At 46.2% G+C, this 15239-nt stretch overlaps 2 protein-coding genes across 2 annotated transcripts; one reads left to right on the forward strand and one right to left on the reverse strand.

Annotated features, from left to right (window-relative positions):
* Positions 1 to 244: 244 nt before the first annotated feature.
* On the reverse strand, positions 245 to 1379 carry LOC117551904 (olfactory receptor 51L1-like). The gene is made up of 2 exons (XM_034224989.1): positions 1335 to 1379; positions 245 to 1191 (listed from the first exon to the last, which is right to left on the reverse strand). The coding sequence occupies exon 2, from the start codon at positions 1187 to 1189 to the stop codon at positions 245 to 247; it is 945 nt and encodes a 314-aa protein (XP_034080880.1). The 5' UTR covers positions 1190 to 1191; positions 1335 to 1379.
* Positions 1380 to 12591: 11212 nt separating this feature from the next.
* LOC117551897 (putative olfactory receptor 13C6) lies at positions 12592 to 13225 on the forward strand. Its single transcript, XM_034224982.1, has one exon. The coding sequence runs from the start codon at positions 12617 to 12619 to the stop codon at positions 13223 to 13225; it is 609 nt and encodes a 202-aa protein (XP_034080873.1). The 5' UTR covers positions 12592 to 12616.
* The last annotated feature ends 2014 nt before the right edge of the window (positions 13226 to 15239 follow it).

Consider the following 15239-nt stretch of genomic DNA (forward strand, 5'->3'; position numbering starts at 1 on the left):
ACATTTTAATATTGACCTTAAATATGCATGAATAGGCAGCACATAATATGTGTTCTAACTTTAAATCTATCAAATTTGACAGAATAGTAATATGATAACAATTGACGGAAATTCAAGCCAAATCTGAGTTAAATCAAGCATATACAATATTGTTGTTGTGCTTTATGTTGATCTCTATCTAATCATGTATCTCTTTAAATAATTATGATAGGAAACACAATCTAACATGGTCAACATATTCCTTTTATATTTCAGCAGCAGGACCCTTCTTCAGACATCTTAATATGACTCCTTTGATTTGAGGCAGACCCAGGCCATAAACTATAGGGTTATTGAGGGGGGGAATGATCAGATACGCTAAGGACAAAATAACTGCGATGCTTGGATTCAGTTGATCAGCCTCAAATCGAGTCAAAGACAGCTCGCAGAAGAGAGAGATGGAGTAGGTCATAAAGGTCACGATGTGAGGCAGGCAGGTTTGTAACGCCTTTCCTCTGAATTCAGACGATCTCCTGCTGCAGACCAGCAGAATCCGTAGATATGTGTACAGGACGAAGAATAGGGGCATTAGGATGCTGGTCACCGTGAGAAAGTGACCTGTGACTTTGTTTGGAGTGGTGTCCACACAGGAGAGCTGCACCACAGGCCAGTTAGAGCAGAAAATCCGGTTCAGTTTATTTCCACACAGCGGTAATCTAACAGTAAGATAGAGGCAGAAGCCCATCGTAGACACTGGGTAGAAAACAGCAACAAGCACAAGAACCTGCACCCATTTGAAGGTCATTTTACTGTGGTAGTGTAAGGGCTGACAGATAGCAATGAATCTATCGTAGGCCATGATAGTGAGGATGGTCAGCTCACAGGAAGCATAGGTGTAAATAACATACATCTGAATAAAGCATAGTGGACGTGAGACCAAATGAGAGTCAGAGACGATGTCCTGCAGGAACCTGGGGAAGAATCCAGCTGAGCCATACAGAGAGTTTACACACAGACAGCTGATGAAAATATACATGGGCTGATGCAGAGACTTCTCCAGGAACACTGCCAGAATAATGACCATGTTAGCAGAGACTATAGTCACATAGATGAACAGACACAAGATGAAGAACAGGTATCTGAGGGGCCCAAAGTCTGCAAACAGAGTCAACTGAAAGTAGGGAGGGTTCAGGCTGCTGTTGCTCTTCATGTCTGCTCCAAAGAGAGGAACAATACAGGAACTGTTAATGAGAACTTCTTAGCTAAATGTCAGATATTAATATAAAATCAGTCTGCATGCAATCTCCAACAGTTGTATGTGACCATGTTAAATATAACATCTGGGAAAATCTCACCTCCACATACAGTAGTTCACAGACTTATTCAGGCTCTCTGTATCTGCGAAGGAAGGGGGAATATAAATGCACAACAAGGGAAATGTTCAAAGGAAAATGTCGTAATTCAACACCTCCAGTAATACAAACACACAATAAGCCTGCGTGCATGTGAATTACAACCTTCCTAACACTTGCACTTGACAATATTGAATTTAGCTTCAGGTAGCTGTAGAAGAGAAGCACACAAATGAAGGGCAGGGAAAAAGTCTCATAAACGACATGAACCACCAAGATGGTAATTCGCATTGATTTAAACATTATTTCACACTCGTAGACATTGCCTCCTTCATGTTAGCAAGTCGGCCTGAACAGAGAACACATTCATAGAAAGAACAAGAGTTATAGAAAGGAGATGCAAGACTTAAGGAAAGGTCACAAGCAGACAATAATCAATATCATCTCATTTGAAGTAAGTCAAATATAAGTGAGAATATATTCTTTCCTTATGTTAAATACATATATGTGCCCAAATACTTGCATGCAGAAGCAGTATACACATGTATACAGTATGATTATCTACCTGTGTCCAGGTACTAACAATAACACAACGTATGTTACTCAATATTAATATGAATAGAAAATCAGCTTGCATGCATGCACGTGAATTGTAACATCTCCTAGGGTTGTATGTGACAATATTGTGCTGGGAATATCTCACCTCCACATACACTACATGCAGCAAAGCTCTGGCCTGTCTCAGTTATTCAAACAGTATTTCACTCAGATTTCAAATGTTTGTGCACCTAAGGGAAAAAGAGAGGTGCATTCAAAGACCAACCGGTAAAGGAAGGAGAGGAAGACATGAATAAAGGCTGAACGTGCTCCAGCCAGCATATAGCATCATCACATAGAAGGATAATGAAAGTGAGAATATTCCACAACATATACAGTATGTTAATCAATGCTTGCATAAGAATAACAGATTAAACTAATTCAACACTTTCAGTACATCAGTCAATTGAAATACACTCACACAGAATAATTATTGACTTACTGGTTCCATGCCTGAAAGTGTAGGAACATTTACATATGTTATACTTGTGTTCAGATCAGCACGATAACCTTGAAAGCTTTCAATATAATGAGGACAACTATTAAAGACAATAGTTAGAGAACTGAAACAACCATCAACAATTACGTTTAAAGATTCAATGTGGGTACTAACAATAAAACAACATATGTTACTCAATATTAATATGAATACAAAATCAGCCTGCATGCATGCATGTGAATTGTAAAATCTCCTAGGGTTGTACGTGACAATATTGTGCTGGGAATATCTCACCTCCACATACACTACATGCAGCAAAGCTCTGGCATGTCTCAGTTATTCAAACAGGAGTTCACAGACTTACTCAGGCTTTCTGTATCTGGATAAAAGGACGGAATATAACTGCAACATGTCCTAATTCAACACATACAATACTAAAAACCACAATAACCTGCATGCATGTGAACGGCAAACGTTCACAGCTGGACCTGACAATAGTAAATATACATTCCAAGTAACCGAAGAAGTGATGTCCACAAAATAAGACCTTCTCATAAACTACATGCACCACAATCCTGGCATCTCTCAGTTATTGAAACCGTATTTCACTCAGATTTCAAATGTTTGTGCACCTAAGGGAAAAAGAGAGGTGCATTCAAAGACCAACCGGTAAAGGAAGGAGAGGAAGACATGAATAAAGGCTGAACGTGCTCCAGCCAGCATATAGCATCATCACATAGAAGGATAATGAAAGTGAGAATATTCCACAACATATACAGTATGTTAATCAATGCTTGCATAAGAATAACAGATTAAACTAATTCAACACTTTCAGTACATCAGTCAATTGAAATACACTCACACAGAATAATTATTGACTTACTGATTCCATGCCTGAAAGTGTGCTGTAGGAACATTTACATATGTTATACTTATGTTCAGGTCAGCACAATAACCTTGAAAGCTTTCAGTATAATTAGGACAACTATGAAAGAGATCCACAGTCTGTAGTGTGTTTTACAATAGTTAGACAACTGACACAAACAGCTAAATTAAGTTCTAAGATTCAACGTAGGAACTAACATTAAAACAACGTATCTTACTCAGCTTGTTAGTGAGAGCTTTGACATGATGAGAGGAAGCCCCCCCCCTGTAATGATCCACTCTGAAGAAGCTGGACACTTTATGTTTGTCTGCTGCTAGGATGCAGACGTGCACAGGCAGGGCCCAAAGGGATGTTAACGCACTCACACCAGACTGCATACTTCTTCTTTAATGTATGCATCCTACTTGTTGTTCTGTATGGAGTAAACCAATCAGAAGTGCAGCTGTAAGGGAAATGTTAAATCCCTCACACTTGTCTTCTGAATCAAAATGATGCAACTGGGACTCCAAAAGCCTTAGTCTTGTTTTTTCGCCATTATTGAATAATGTCTGCAGTGAAATATGTTCCAAATAAGTCAAGTTTCATATTAACTCAATCCAGTGAAAAAACAAAATAGCATTTGCGAGAAAGTTGAACACACAATCTGATTTTCAAAGATCTAGTTAAGTGTGTGAAATGTGAATCAAACCAAGCATATAATATCTGATTGTTGTGCTCCAAGTTGATCTTCTCTAAGACAACATCAATTTAGATATATCCTTGTATTGAATGTGATAGGAAACACAATCTAACATGGTCAACATATTCAACAGTGAAATATGCAAAAAAATGGTTGCAAATAAGTCAAGTTTCATATTACCTGACTTCCAACTCAATCCAGTGGAAAAGTGACCAAGAAGGGGCAGCTGGACCCCAGTGGAGCAGGTGCAGGCCTGGGGTCAGTGCCCAGCTGTTTCAGCTCTGCTGCAAGCAGTCACAATTCAGGAGGCATCTAACTTCTGCAGGTCCGCCACAGAATAGCAGGACAGCGTCTGGACCAACTCGTAAGAGAAGGGGGAGCTTCACTCAAAGTAGGGGAAAAGGGACCAGGGAACCAAGAAGGGCTAGCTGGACATGAGAGGAGCAGTGTGCGGGCTGGGGTCAGTGCAGGAGGCCCATCAGACGGACTGAACCACAACAGAGACTGACCAAACTTTCTGGGCCAAGGAGGAGGATGGCGACAAAGGAGGGACTCCTTTGGAGGGCGAAGGCCATGGTGGGACTACTCATGGACTACCACAGTACATAATGTAAGAGTAGTTGTAGTAAGAGGTTTGCTCTCACTTGATAGGATGAGCAGGTGTCAGTCAGACCACCAACTGGATGGAATGGACAGAAGTAAACCTCCCTGCCGACTGTACGGGAGTGTCAGAAGATCTTAATTTGAGATCTAAGAGTTTGAAGAGAGACTAAGCTGCATTTTTCCAATGTTCCGATCGGAATCGTGCCACACACGCCTCGTCCACAGGTGCAAGGCGTCCACTTCGAACGCACGATGGTGTATTGGAATTGTACAGTACGCTTCGAATACCTGAGATACAGCAGTTCTGTATTTGAAGTGGACTTCTAATACATTTCTGTAGCGTCTCGGGTATTTGAAGTGTACTGTTCGCTCAATATTTAACTTCAGAAGCCTCTTGCGGACGTCAAGTCTGAGAGGACCCCGACATTTTTAGGGCATCTCCGGGAAACTTTAGTCCCGCCGGGGGTCCTGCCGACATCATGTCCTGTCCCGTTGGGGGTCCCGCCGTCACCATCCCATGTTCCATTTGGGGTCCCTCCAACACCATCTCAAGTTCAATCGTTGGTCCTGCCGGCTCCTGATCTGTTGGTGATCCTGCCGACACCAGCACCTGTTCCGTCCGTGTTCCTGTCGCTGCCTTCCTGCCCGTCCTCCGGAGCTGTCCCGCCGCCACCCTGCCCATCCTCCGGAACTGTCCTGTCATCGCCTGCCCGTCCTCCGGAACTGTCCTGTCACCGCCTGCCTGCCTGACTTCCGGAGCTGTCCCGCCTCCGTCCTGCCGGTCCTCCGGAGTTATCCCCCGATTGCCTACATGCACGTCTCCAACATCCCTGAGTTCCCCTGCTGCAAGCTCTGCACACACCCAGCCTCTGCCTTTCCCCCGGCCATCTGCCCTTGCCACCCTTGAACAAAGAAGGAACCCCTCTGGAGAGTGGAAGGTGTGGCAGGACCACCAACAGATAAAGGACCATGCGGTGGAAGGTCAAGACCACCTCAATTCTGCAGGACAAAATGGGGACCAACATAGATTAGAAGGGGGAACCGTAGTCGACCTGAGCTCAGCAGGGGGACATGGAACTGCCACAGTAGGGTAATATAAAGGGGTTTGCTCTCACTTGATAGGATGAGCAGATGTCAGTCAGACCACCAACTGGATGGAATGGATAGAAGTAAACCTCTCTGCCGACTGTACGGGAGTGTCAGAATATCTTAATTTGAGATCTAAGAGTCCGAAGAGAGACCAAGCTGCGGCCGGAAACGTCCACAGGGAGGCGCAAGGCGTCCACTTCGAACGCATGGTGGTGTATTGGAAGTGTACAGTACAAAATGATGCAACAAGGAAGGGTAACGGCAGAGAACCCCCCGCCCCAAAGACAAATGCCGTGGGGATCCACAAAATGGAAGGGGTCCTCTACGGCAGTGCTTCTCAAACTTCTTTCAGTAATGTACCCCCTTTGAAACATTTTCTCAGTCAAGTACACCCTGACCGACCACGGACATTTTTGATTGAAAAAGCCTATATAAATAATTACAATATGTTCCCTCAGTGTGTGATTTATTAACTCCTTCGTGCATGCATTACACCTCTCTGAAGAACCAGCACCTTACCATGGTAGAGAGGTTTGTGTGCCCTGATGAACCTGGGGGCTGTGTTGTCTGGAACTTTGTGTTCCTGGTAGGGTCTCCCATGGCAAATTGGTCTCAGGCAAGGGGCCAGACTAAGATTGGTTCAAAAGACCTCATGAAAGAACAACAAAGAAGTGAGGATACCCGGCCCGGAGGAAGCCCGGGGTCCCCTTCTGGAGCCAGGCCCAGAAGGAAGACTCGTCGGCGAGCGTCTGGTGGCCGGGCTTGCCACGGAGCCCGGCCGGGCCCAGCCCGAAAAGGCAACGTGGGCAACACCTCCGCTTCTCCGTCCCGCGGGCCCACCACCTACGGGAAACATCGATGGGGTCGGGTGCGCTGCCAGAAGGGTGGCAGTGAAAGCGGAGGGTCTCGACGGACCAGACCCGGGCGACAGAAGCTGGCTTTGGGGACGTGGAACGTCACCTCTCTGGGGGGGAAGGAGCCGGAGCTTGTGCGGGAGGTGGAGCGTTACCAGTTGGATCTGGTTGGGCTCACCTCTACGCACAGCGTCGGCTCTGGAACCTTACTTCTGGATAGGGGTTGGACTCTATTCTTCTCCGGAGTTGCTCAAGGTGTGAGGCGCCGGGCGGGTGTGGGGATACTCACAAGTCCCCGGTTAGGTGCTTCGTTGTTTGAGTTTACCCCAGTGGACGAGAGGGTCGCCTCCCTACGCCTGCGGGTTATGGGGGGGAAAACTCTGACTGTTGTGTGTGCTTATGCACCCAACAGCAGTTCAGAGTATACGGCCTTCTTGGAGACCCTGGAAAGAGTCCTGTATGGGGCTCCTGAAGGGGACTCTTTAATCTTGCTGGGAGACTTCAACGCACATGTGGGCAATGATGGAGACACTTGGAGGGGCGTGATTGGGAGGAACGGCCCCCCTGATCTGAACCGGAGTGGTGGTTTGTTACTGGACTTCTGTGCTAGTCATGGATTGGCCATAACAAACACCATGTTCGAACATAAGGATGCTCATAAGTGTACGTGGTACCAGAGCACCCTAGGCAGAAGGTCCATGATCGATTTCGTTATGGTATCATCGGACCTGAGGCCGTATGTTTTGGACACTCGGGTAAAGAGAGGGGCGGAGTTGTCAACTGATCACCATCTGGTGGTGAGTTGGGTCGAGTGGCGGGGGAAGCCTCTGGATAGACCTGGTAAGCCCAAACGTGTAGTTCGGGTGAACTGGGAACGTCTGGAGGAGGCCCAAGTTCAGGAGGCCTTCAACTCACACCTCCGGCGGAGCTTTTCGGGCATTCCTGTGGAGGTTGGGGACATTGAACCAGAGTGGTCAGTGTTCAAAGCCTCTATTGCCGAAGCCGCGGCGGGGAGCTGTGGTCTCAAGGTCCTAGGTGCCTCAAGGGGCGGTAACCCTCGAACCTCCTGGTGGACACCGGTGGTCAGGGAAGCCGTCCGACTGAAGAAGGAGGCCTTCAGGGATTTGTTATCCCGGGGGACTCCCGAGGCAGTTGCAAGGTACCGACAGGCCCGAAGGGCAGCAGCCTCATCCGTGGCCGAGGCAAAGCAGCGGGTGTGGGAGAAGTTCGGAGAAGACATGGAGAAGGACTTTCGGGCGGCACCAAAGTTGTTCTGGAAAACTGTCCGACACCTCAGGAGGGGGAAGCAGGGAACCATCCAAGCTGTGTACAGTAAGGATGGGACGTTGTTGACCTCAACTGATGGAGTGTTAGGGCGTTGGAAGGAACACTTTGAGGAACTCCTGAACCCGACAACTCCGCCCTCTATGTTAGAGGCAGAGCTGGAGTATGACGGGGGATCAACACCAATCTCCCGGGGGGAGGTCACTGAGGTCGTCAAACAACTCCACAGTGGCAAAGCCCCGGGGGTGGATGAGATCCGCCCGGAAATGCTGAAGGCTCTGGGTGTTGAGGGACTGTCATGGTTGACACGTCTCATCAACGTTGCGTGGAAGTCGTAAACAGTACCGAAGGAGTGGCAGACCGGGGTGGTGGTCCCCCTTTTTAAAAAGGGGGATCAGAGGGTGTGTGCCAATTACAGAAGCATCACACTACTCAGCCTCCCCGGGAAAGTTTACTCTAAGGTACTCGAAAGGAGGGTCAGGCCGATTGTCGAACCTCAGATTGAGGAGGAACAATGCGGATTCCGTCCTGGTCGTGGAACGACGGATCAGCTTTTTACTCTCGCAAGGATCCTGGAGGGGGCCTGGGAATACGCTTATCCGGTCTACATGTGTTTTCTAGACTTGGAGAAGGCGTATGACCGAGTTCCCAGGGAGTTACTGTGGGAGGTGCTGCGGGAGTATGGGGTGAGGGGGTCTCTACTCAGGGCCATCCAATCTCTGTACTCCCAAAGCGAGAGCTGTGTCCGGGTCCTCGGCAGTAAGTCGGACCCATTTCCGGTGAGGGTTGGCCTCCGCCAGGGCTTCGCTTTGTCACCAATCCTGTTTGTAATATACATGGATCGGATTTCGAGGCGTAGTCATGGGGGAGGGGGTCTGCAGTTCGGTGGACTAAGGATTGCACCACTGCTTTTTGCAGATGATGTGGTTCTAATGGCTTCATCGGTCTGCGACCTTCAGCACTCACTGGATCGGTTCGCAACCGAGTGTGAAGCGGCTGGGATGAGGATCAGCACCTCCAAATCTGAGGCCATGGTTCTCAGCAGGAAACCGATGGACTGTCCACTTCAAGTAGGGAATGAGTCCTTACCCCAAGTGAAGGAGTTCAAGTATCTCGGGGTCTTGTTCTCGAGTGAGGGAACAATGGAGCGTGAGATGGGCCGGAGAATCGGAGCAGCGGGAGCGGTACTGCAGTCGCTTTACCGCACCGTTGTGACGAAAAGGGAGCTGAGCCAGAAGGCAAAGCTCTCTGTCTACCGGGCCATTTTCGTTCCTACCCTCACCTATGGTCATGAAGGATGGGTCATGACCGAAAGAACGAGATCGCGGATACAAGCGGCCGAGATGGGTTTTCTCCGCAGGGTGGCTGGTGTCTCCCTTAGGGATAAGGTGAGAAGTTCGGTCATCAGGGAGGGACTCGGAGTTGAGCCGCTCCTCCTTCGCGTCGAAAGGAGCCAGTTGAGGTGGTTCGGGCACCTAGTTAGGATGCCACCTGGGCGCCTCCCTAGGGAGGTGTTCCAGGCACGTCCAGCTGGGAAGAGACCAAGGGGTAGACCTAGGACCAGGTGGAGGGATTATATCTCTTCGCTGGCCTGGGAACGCCTTGGGATCTCCCAGTCAGAGCTGGTTGATGTCGCCAGGGAAAAGAAAGTTTGGGGCTCTCTGCTGGAACTGCTACCCCCGCGACCCGACCACGGATAAGCGGAAGAAGATGGATGGATGGATGGATGGTGCATGCATTACAACAAACTAAGGATATTTTCATCTTCATGCATGAAAAAAAATAACATAAGGAAAAAAATTAAAACAGATTTTTCCATGGAGTTTTTCAACTGAAGTTATATATGTTTAACAAACCAATGAAAACAATGATATATTATGCAAAACTATAAAATACAATACACAAATTTGACATGTTTATATGAGGACCCCCTTGGTGGTTATAGGAATATTTGATATTGACTTTTTTTTAAAAGTCTCACGTACCCCCTGCAGTCCCCCAACGTACCCCTAGGGGTCCGTGTACCCCCATTTGAGAATCACTGCTCTATGGTGGGGATCAGTCCGGGAGTCCGTTTGGGGCAATGTTGACAACGACTGCACCGAAAGACCCAGCTGAAGCCGCTCCCCCCCCCCGCTCCCCCTGGAGACGGACCATTTGGCCAACTTTGGGACTGTTTGAGCAACTTGGGAAATAGGAAGGGCTATGGTGCGCTTTTGACCACCCAGGTGCGAAGACCACCGAATTTTAGGCCCATCCAGCCACTTTTGGGTGAAACGGCCCTTTAACCAGTTAAGCCCCATTCCCCCGGCACCGGGGGCAAAACGCAACATCTTGCAAGAAACAGCGTCTGAGGGATTCTTAACATGTAACAAACTATGAATGTGTCTTATCCACTTAACGGGAAGAAACTCAGCTATCAGACAATATTAAAAACATTTTGCTAAACGAAACACAAGGGTAATAACAAAGGCCCTTAGCAAAAACATGCTAATGCACTTAGCACAGAACTCACGGTAAAATACCCTTATTACTTATCGGATCTGCACAAACAAGATATCGATTAGCAAGCTGAGATTCCACAGATTCCAGAAATATAAGTATCATCACTGAGCGATCAAAACTCGTGGGGAAGCAAACCCAGACATCACACCACGTAGCTTTGCGGAGCAAACACTTGACATTGTCTTACCTTTGCTGTTGTTCTGATCAAAAGTTGTGTTCAATGGCATTAAAATGATAAAAACTCTGCTGAAGGTTGATCCATAGGTTAATCCAAGGTGTCTGTGTCACTTTGAAAGGATTACTGATAATCCATCATTACATGTTTATATCAATAACGGAGTTTTCATAGCTGCTATGATAGCTATTAGAGTGTATGACAGCTTCCGGTTTTGGTCATTCTGGCTATGCATCACTCATTCACCAATGGGTCATGTTTAGATGGATTTTAGGAACCTCCCCTTGATTGTATTGGCTCTAACGGTTAAAAAGAGGTGTCAATCATCAAAATCGACCAAGGGGGGCCAGAGATATGGAAAATCCACCAAATGACCCCGGAGCTGTTTTTTTCTTTCTAAATCTCTCTAAAAAAAGTCAAATGTCACTTGTTTTGCATCAATCTTGATACAGGGTACTTATTATATGTTATAATTTGGATTCCTAAAACGTTTAGTCTACAATCCCATCATTCATACTATGTTCAATCTGAATTTACTTTAAAATAAAATAAATTGGATATTGATTCTGACTTTTATACATCCAACTCACAGGTTTATCATTGCTTTGAGAACAAAGATTATTAATTTACCCCTTTTAGAAGTGAATATATAGTCAATTGTTCTGGGAATGTCATTTTCGAGCCAGAGGCCTGAAAAACAGGCTGGGGGCTTAACTGGTTAATTGGGGGGGTCCGGATCGGTTCGAGTGAAATGCCCATTGGACGAATGGCAAGTGGACAAAGTTGCTCGAAGTGGATACCAGCAGTGTGGACGTAGCGCCTCCAACACTCGGACGTCGGTCTGCGCGCACGCCATGGCACTGCCGGGTTAGCGAAGTGTACGTCGCTTGTCCAACGCTAGTTTGTACACTGCCAAATATTTTACCATTCTACCAGCGTCCATGAGGTCGGAGGTTCCCTTCCTGCAGGGCCTAAGTCAATGCAAACTAACCGTATTATTTCAAGGTTTGGGGGTATACCGTTGAAACACTGGGAACTTAAATCCTTGGGACAGACCTCTTGATGTGCCAAGTTTTAAGCAAATCGCAAGAACTCTAATTCATCAGTTAAACCGGTTGGTGGCCTGAAAGCTTGTAGATCATCTTGTTTGTCACCAGTGAAGTCCCTATTTTAGTCAATGGCATAGTCCAAATCCATGCAGCCAAGGCATTGTGAAGATATGACCCTATCAATGTACTTATCTATGACCTCTTCAAACTCCTTCCGTTTTTGCCCTGGTAGTAACTGCAGCCCTTCTGGCACCACCCTACATGTGTACAGTTTTACGACTTTCCATGGCCCACCAAGACCCAAAGGCTTGCTTCTTCAGCTTGATAAACTCTTTCACTGTTGGAGTCCACCAACAATTCTTAAGTTGTTGCCACAACAAACACCAACCAACTCCAGCCACAACTCCTGGAAGCCCCCACCACAATAGAGGTTTTCATATGATTTAAAAAACAACCAACCGTGGATTTTTGGCAGAGGGTGTTGTGGTTTCAAATACACTTGAACCACCCTTTGTTTGAACATAATATGTGTTACGTCCAAGTTAGTCCATAAAAGTAAACCCAAGCATTTTTTATTTGGGGATGGAACATTTGGCAGAGAGTGGTTCTCCAACAAAACCATAATCCACAAAAAAGGTTTGAGTCTTATTGTGATTAATAAAGATATTTTTGTATCGATCACAGAACAACTTGACAGTCACATAACTTGAGCAAAGCAAGTGGAACAACATCTATGGGTTCAGGCCTCTAGAGTTTGATTAATGTGTTTACATGGTAGGAGCTCTTTCTTTGGAGATTTTAGATCCGCAGAGGGTACATTAGTGTTACAAATATCCCAACGACTCAAACAGATCAAGGTCCAGTTTCTGTTACTGTGTTTGACGGACCACAAGATGATAAAGAAGAATCCACAGAGCGGAGCTGTTCACTTTCTGAGGTGCAGGTTACTTCACATGAAACATTTCAAACAGGTTGTATGTTTTCATATCTTAATTCATGTATACTGTTAACATAATCTGCCTTGTTTTATACAAACTATTGATGGCTGGTGAATATAATGTGACATATATAACTCTTGACGGGCATGTGGAAGTGCAGAGGTATAGATATCTTTATTTTGTGATCATGTTAACTGCATATGTTCTGATCATCTGCAGTAATTCCACTATTGTGTGCATCATTGCTTTACACAGAAACCTCCATGAGCCTATGTACGTGTTCATTGCAGCTTTGATGGTTAACTCTGTTCTGTTCAGCTCTGCTATCTATCCAAAGCTTCTGATGGACTTTTTATCAGAGAAGCAGATCATATCTCATTCAGCCTGTCTGTTTCAGTGGTTTATTTACTACTCTCTAGGCTGTTCAGAATTCCTCCTGCTGGCAGCCATGGCCTACGACAGATATGTGTCTATATGTAAACCTCTGCAATATCCAAATATCATGAGGAAAAGAACTGTTCAAATGTTGCTGATCCTAGCTTGGCTTCTGCCTGCTTGCCAGTCTTCAGTGCCGATGATAGTGAGTGCTAACAAAAAACTCTGTCACTTTAATTTAAAAGGAATCATTTGCAACAGCACGGTTCAAAAACTGTATTGTGTGACTTCAAGACTGCTGAATATATACGGCTTGGCTGTTCTCGTAACTGCAGTAATTTGTCCCGTGCTCTTCATTCTTTTCACATACATCAGGATAGTTATAGTTTGCTATAGAAGCAGTCAGGAGGTCAGGAGGTAAGTCGTCTATTGCCGGCATGGACATTCTTCCCATTGGGATAACATTGTCGTGGGCAGTATATCCAGGAGGAGGGACCGACTCAACTTTTTACCGTCGCTCGGCAGGCTATTTGAGTACTTACACAGCATATGAGTGTGTAGTCATGTATCGGACAATAGATGGCGCTCTTCTCACCAGTGTGTACTTATACTGCATGGGGGGGTGGCCCAAAGGCAATATGATGGCCCACTTTCCACATATTACACAGTAACACATGTATTCACTTGCTGTGTACTTGTACGTATGGGGGGGGGTGTCCGTCAACCCAATATGGCGCCCACTTACCATATATTACACAGTAACAGATGTATTCACTTGCTGTGTACTTAAACTTGGGGGGGGGGGGTGTCCGTCAACCCAATATGGCGCCCACTTACCATATATTACACAGTAACACATGTATTCACTTGCTGTGTACTTAAACTTGGGGGGGGGGGGTGTCCGTCAACCCAATATGGCGCCCACTTACCATATATTACACAGTAACAGATGTATTCACTTGGTGTGTACTTGTACTTGGGGGGGGGGGGGGTGTCCGTCAACCCAATATGGCGCCCACTTACCATATATTACACAGTAACACATGTATTCACTTGCTGTGTACTTATACTTGGGGGGGGGGTGTCCATCAACCCAATATGGCGCCCACTTACCATATATTACACAGTAACACATGTATTCACTTGCTGTGTACTTGTACTTGGGGGGGGGGGTGTCCGTCAACCCAATATTGCGCCCCACTTACCATATATTACACAGTAACACATGTATTCACTTGCTGTGTACTTGTACTTGGGGGGGGGGGGTGTCCGTCAACCCAATATGGCGCCCACTTACCATATATTACACAGTAACACATGTATTCACTTGCTGTGTACTTGTACTTGGGGGGGGGGGTGTCCGTCAACCCAATATGGCGCCCACTTACCATATATTACACAGTAACACATGTATTCACTTGCTGTGTACTTGTAACGAATACGGGCGCCCACTTTCCGCATATTATACAGTAACACATGTATTCACTTACTGTGTACTTGTAACCAATACGGGCGCCCACTTTCCGCATATTATACATTAACACATGTATTCACTTGCTGTGTACTTGTAACGAATATGGGTCCCACTTACCAAATATTACACAGTAACACATGTATTCACTTGCTGTGTACTTGTAACCAATACGGGCGCCCACTTTCCGCATATTACACAGTAACACATGTATTCGGAGGCGTGTGGCGCAGTGGATAGAGCGTTGGTGTTGGGATCAGGGGGTCACAGGTTCAAACCCCACTGCAGTCAGCATGTCGTTGTGTCCCTGGGCAAGACACTTCACCCCAAATCGCTCCTGTGGGGATTGCCCACAGTATTGAGTATGTAAGTCGCTTTGGATAAAAGCGTCTAACAAGTAATGTAATGTAATGTAATGTAATGTATTCACTTGCTGTTTACTTGTAACCAATACGGGCGCCCACTTTCCGCATATTACACAGTAACACATGTATTCACTTACTGTGTAACCAATATGGGTCTGACAGGCTTGTGGTGGGGAGGGGCAGAAAATGAAAAAAATTGAAAAAATGTAGTTGGCGTTCTGAAACTTTGAGAGTGTGTTGCTTAACGTCTGTGGAACCCGCTTGCAAAATATGGGGACCCTGCGACCTTCGACAAGGTCAAAACGGAGGTCAGAGGTCACATTCGCAATGCCGACAGTACCCTTGACGGCACAAAGGAAGGTCCGACCGCTTTGAGCTTGCTCTCATTAGAACCGGCTCGAAAAGTACATGCAGATTGATGCCTCTGCTGCTCCTAATGTCAAAAGTTACGGCTTAAAATGTAACAAAGCTCCAAAGGTCAAAGGTCACCTGTGCATGCTATACCCTACTGTTTTTGCCACTTAGGAAGGTCCGACTGCTTTGAGCTTGATGTCATTTTAACCGTCTCGGAGAGCAGATGCAGATTCATGCCTCTGGTG

Source organism: Gymnodraco acuticeps, unplaced genomic scaffold, assembly GCF_902827175.1.
Source record: "Gymnodraco acuticeps unplaced genomic scaffold, fGymAcu1.1, whole genome shotgun sequence".
NCBI classification, from domain to species: domain Eukaryota; kingdom Metazoa; phylum Chordata; class Actinopteri; order Perciformes; family Bathydraconidae; genus Gymnodraco; species Gymnodraco acuticeps.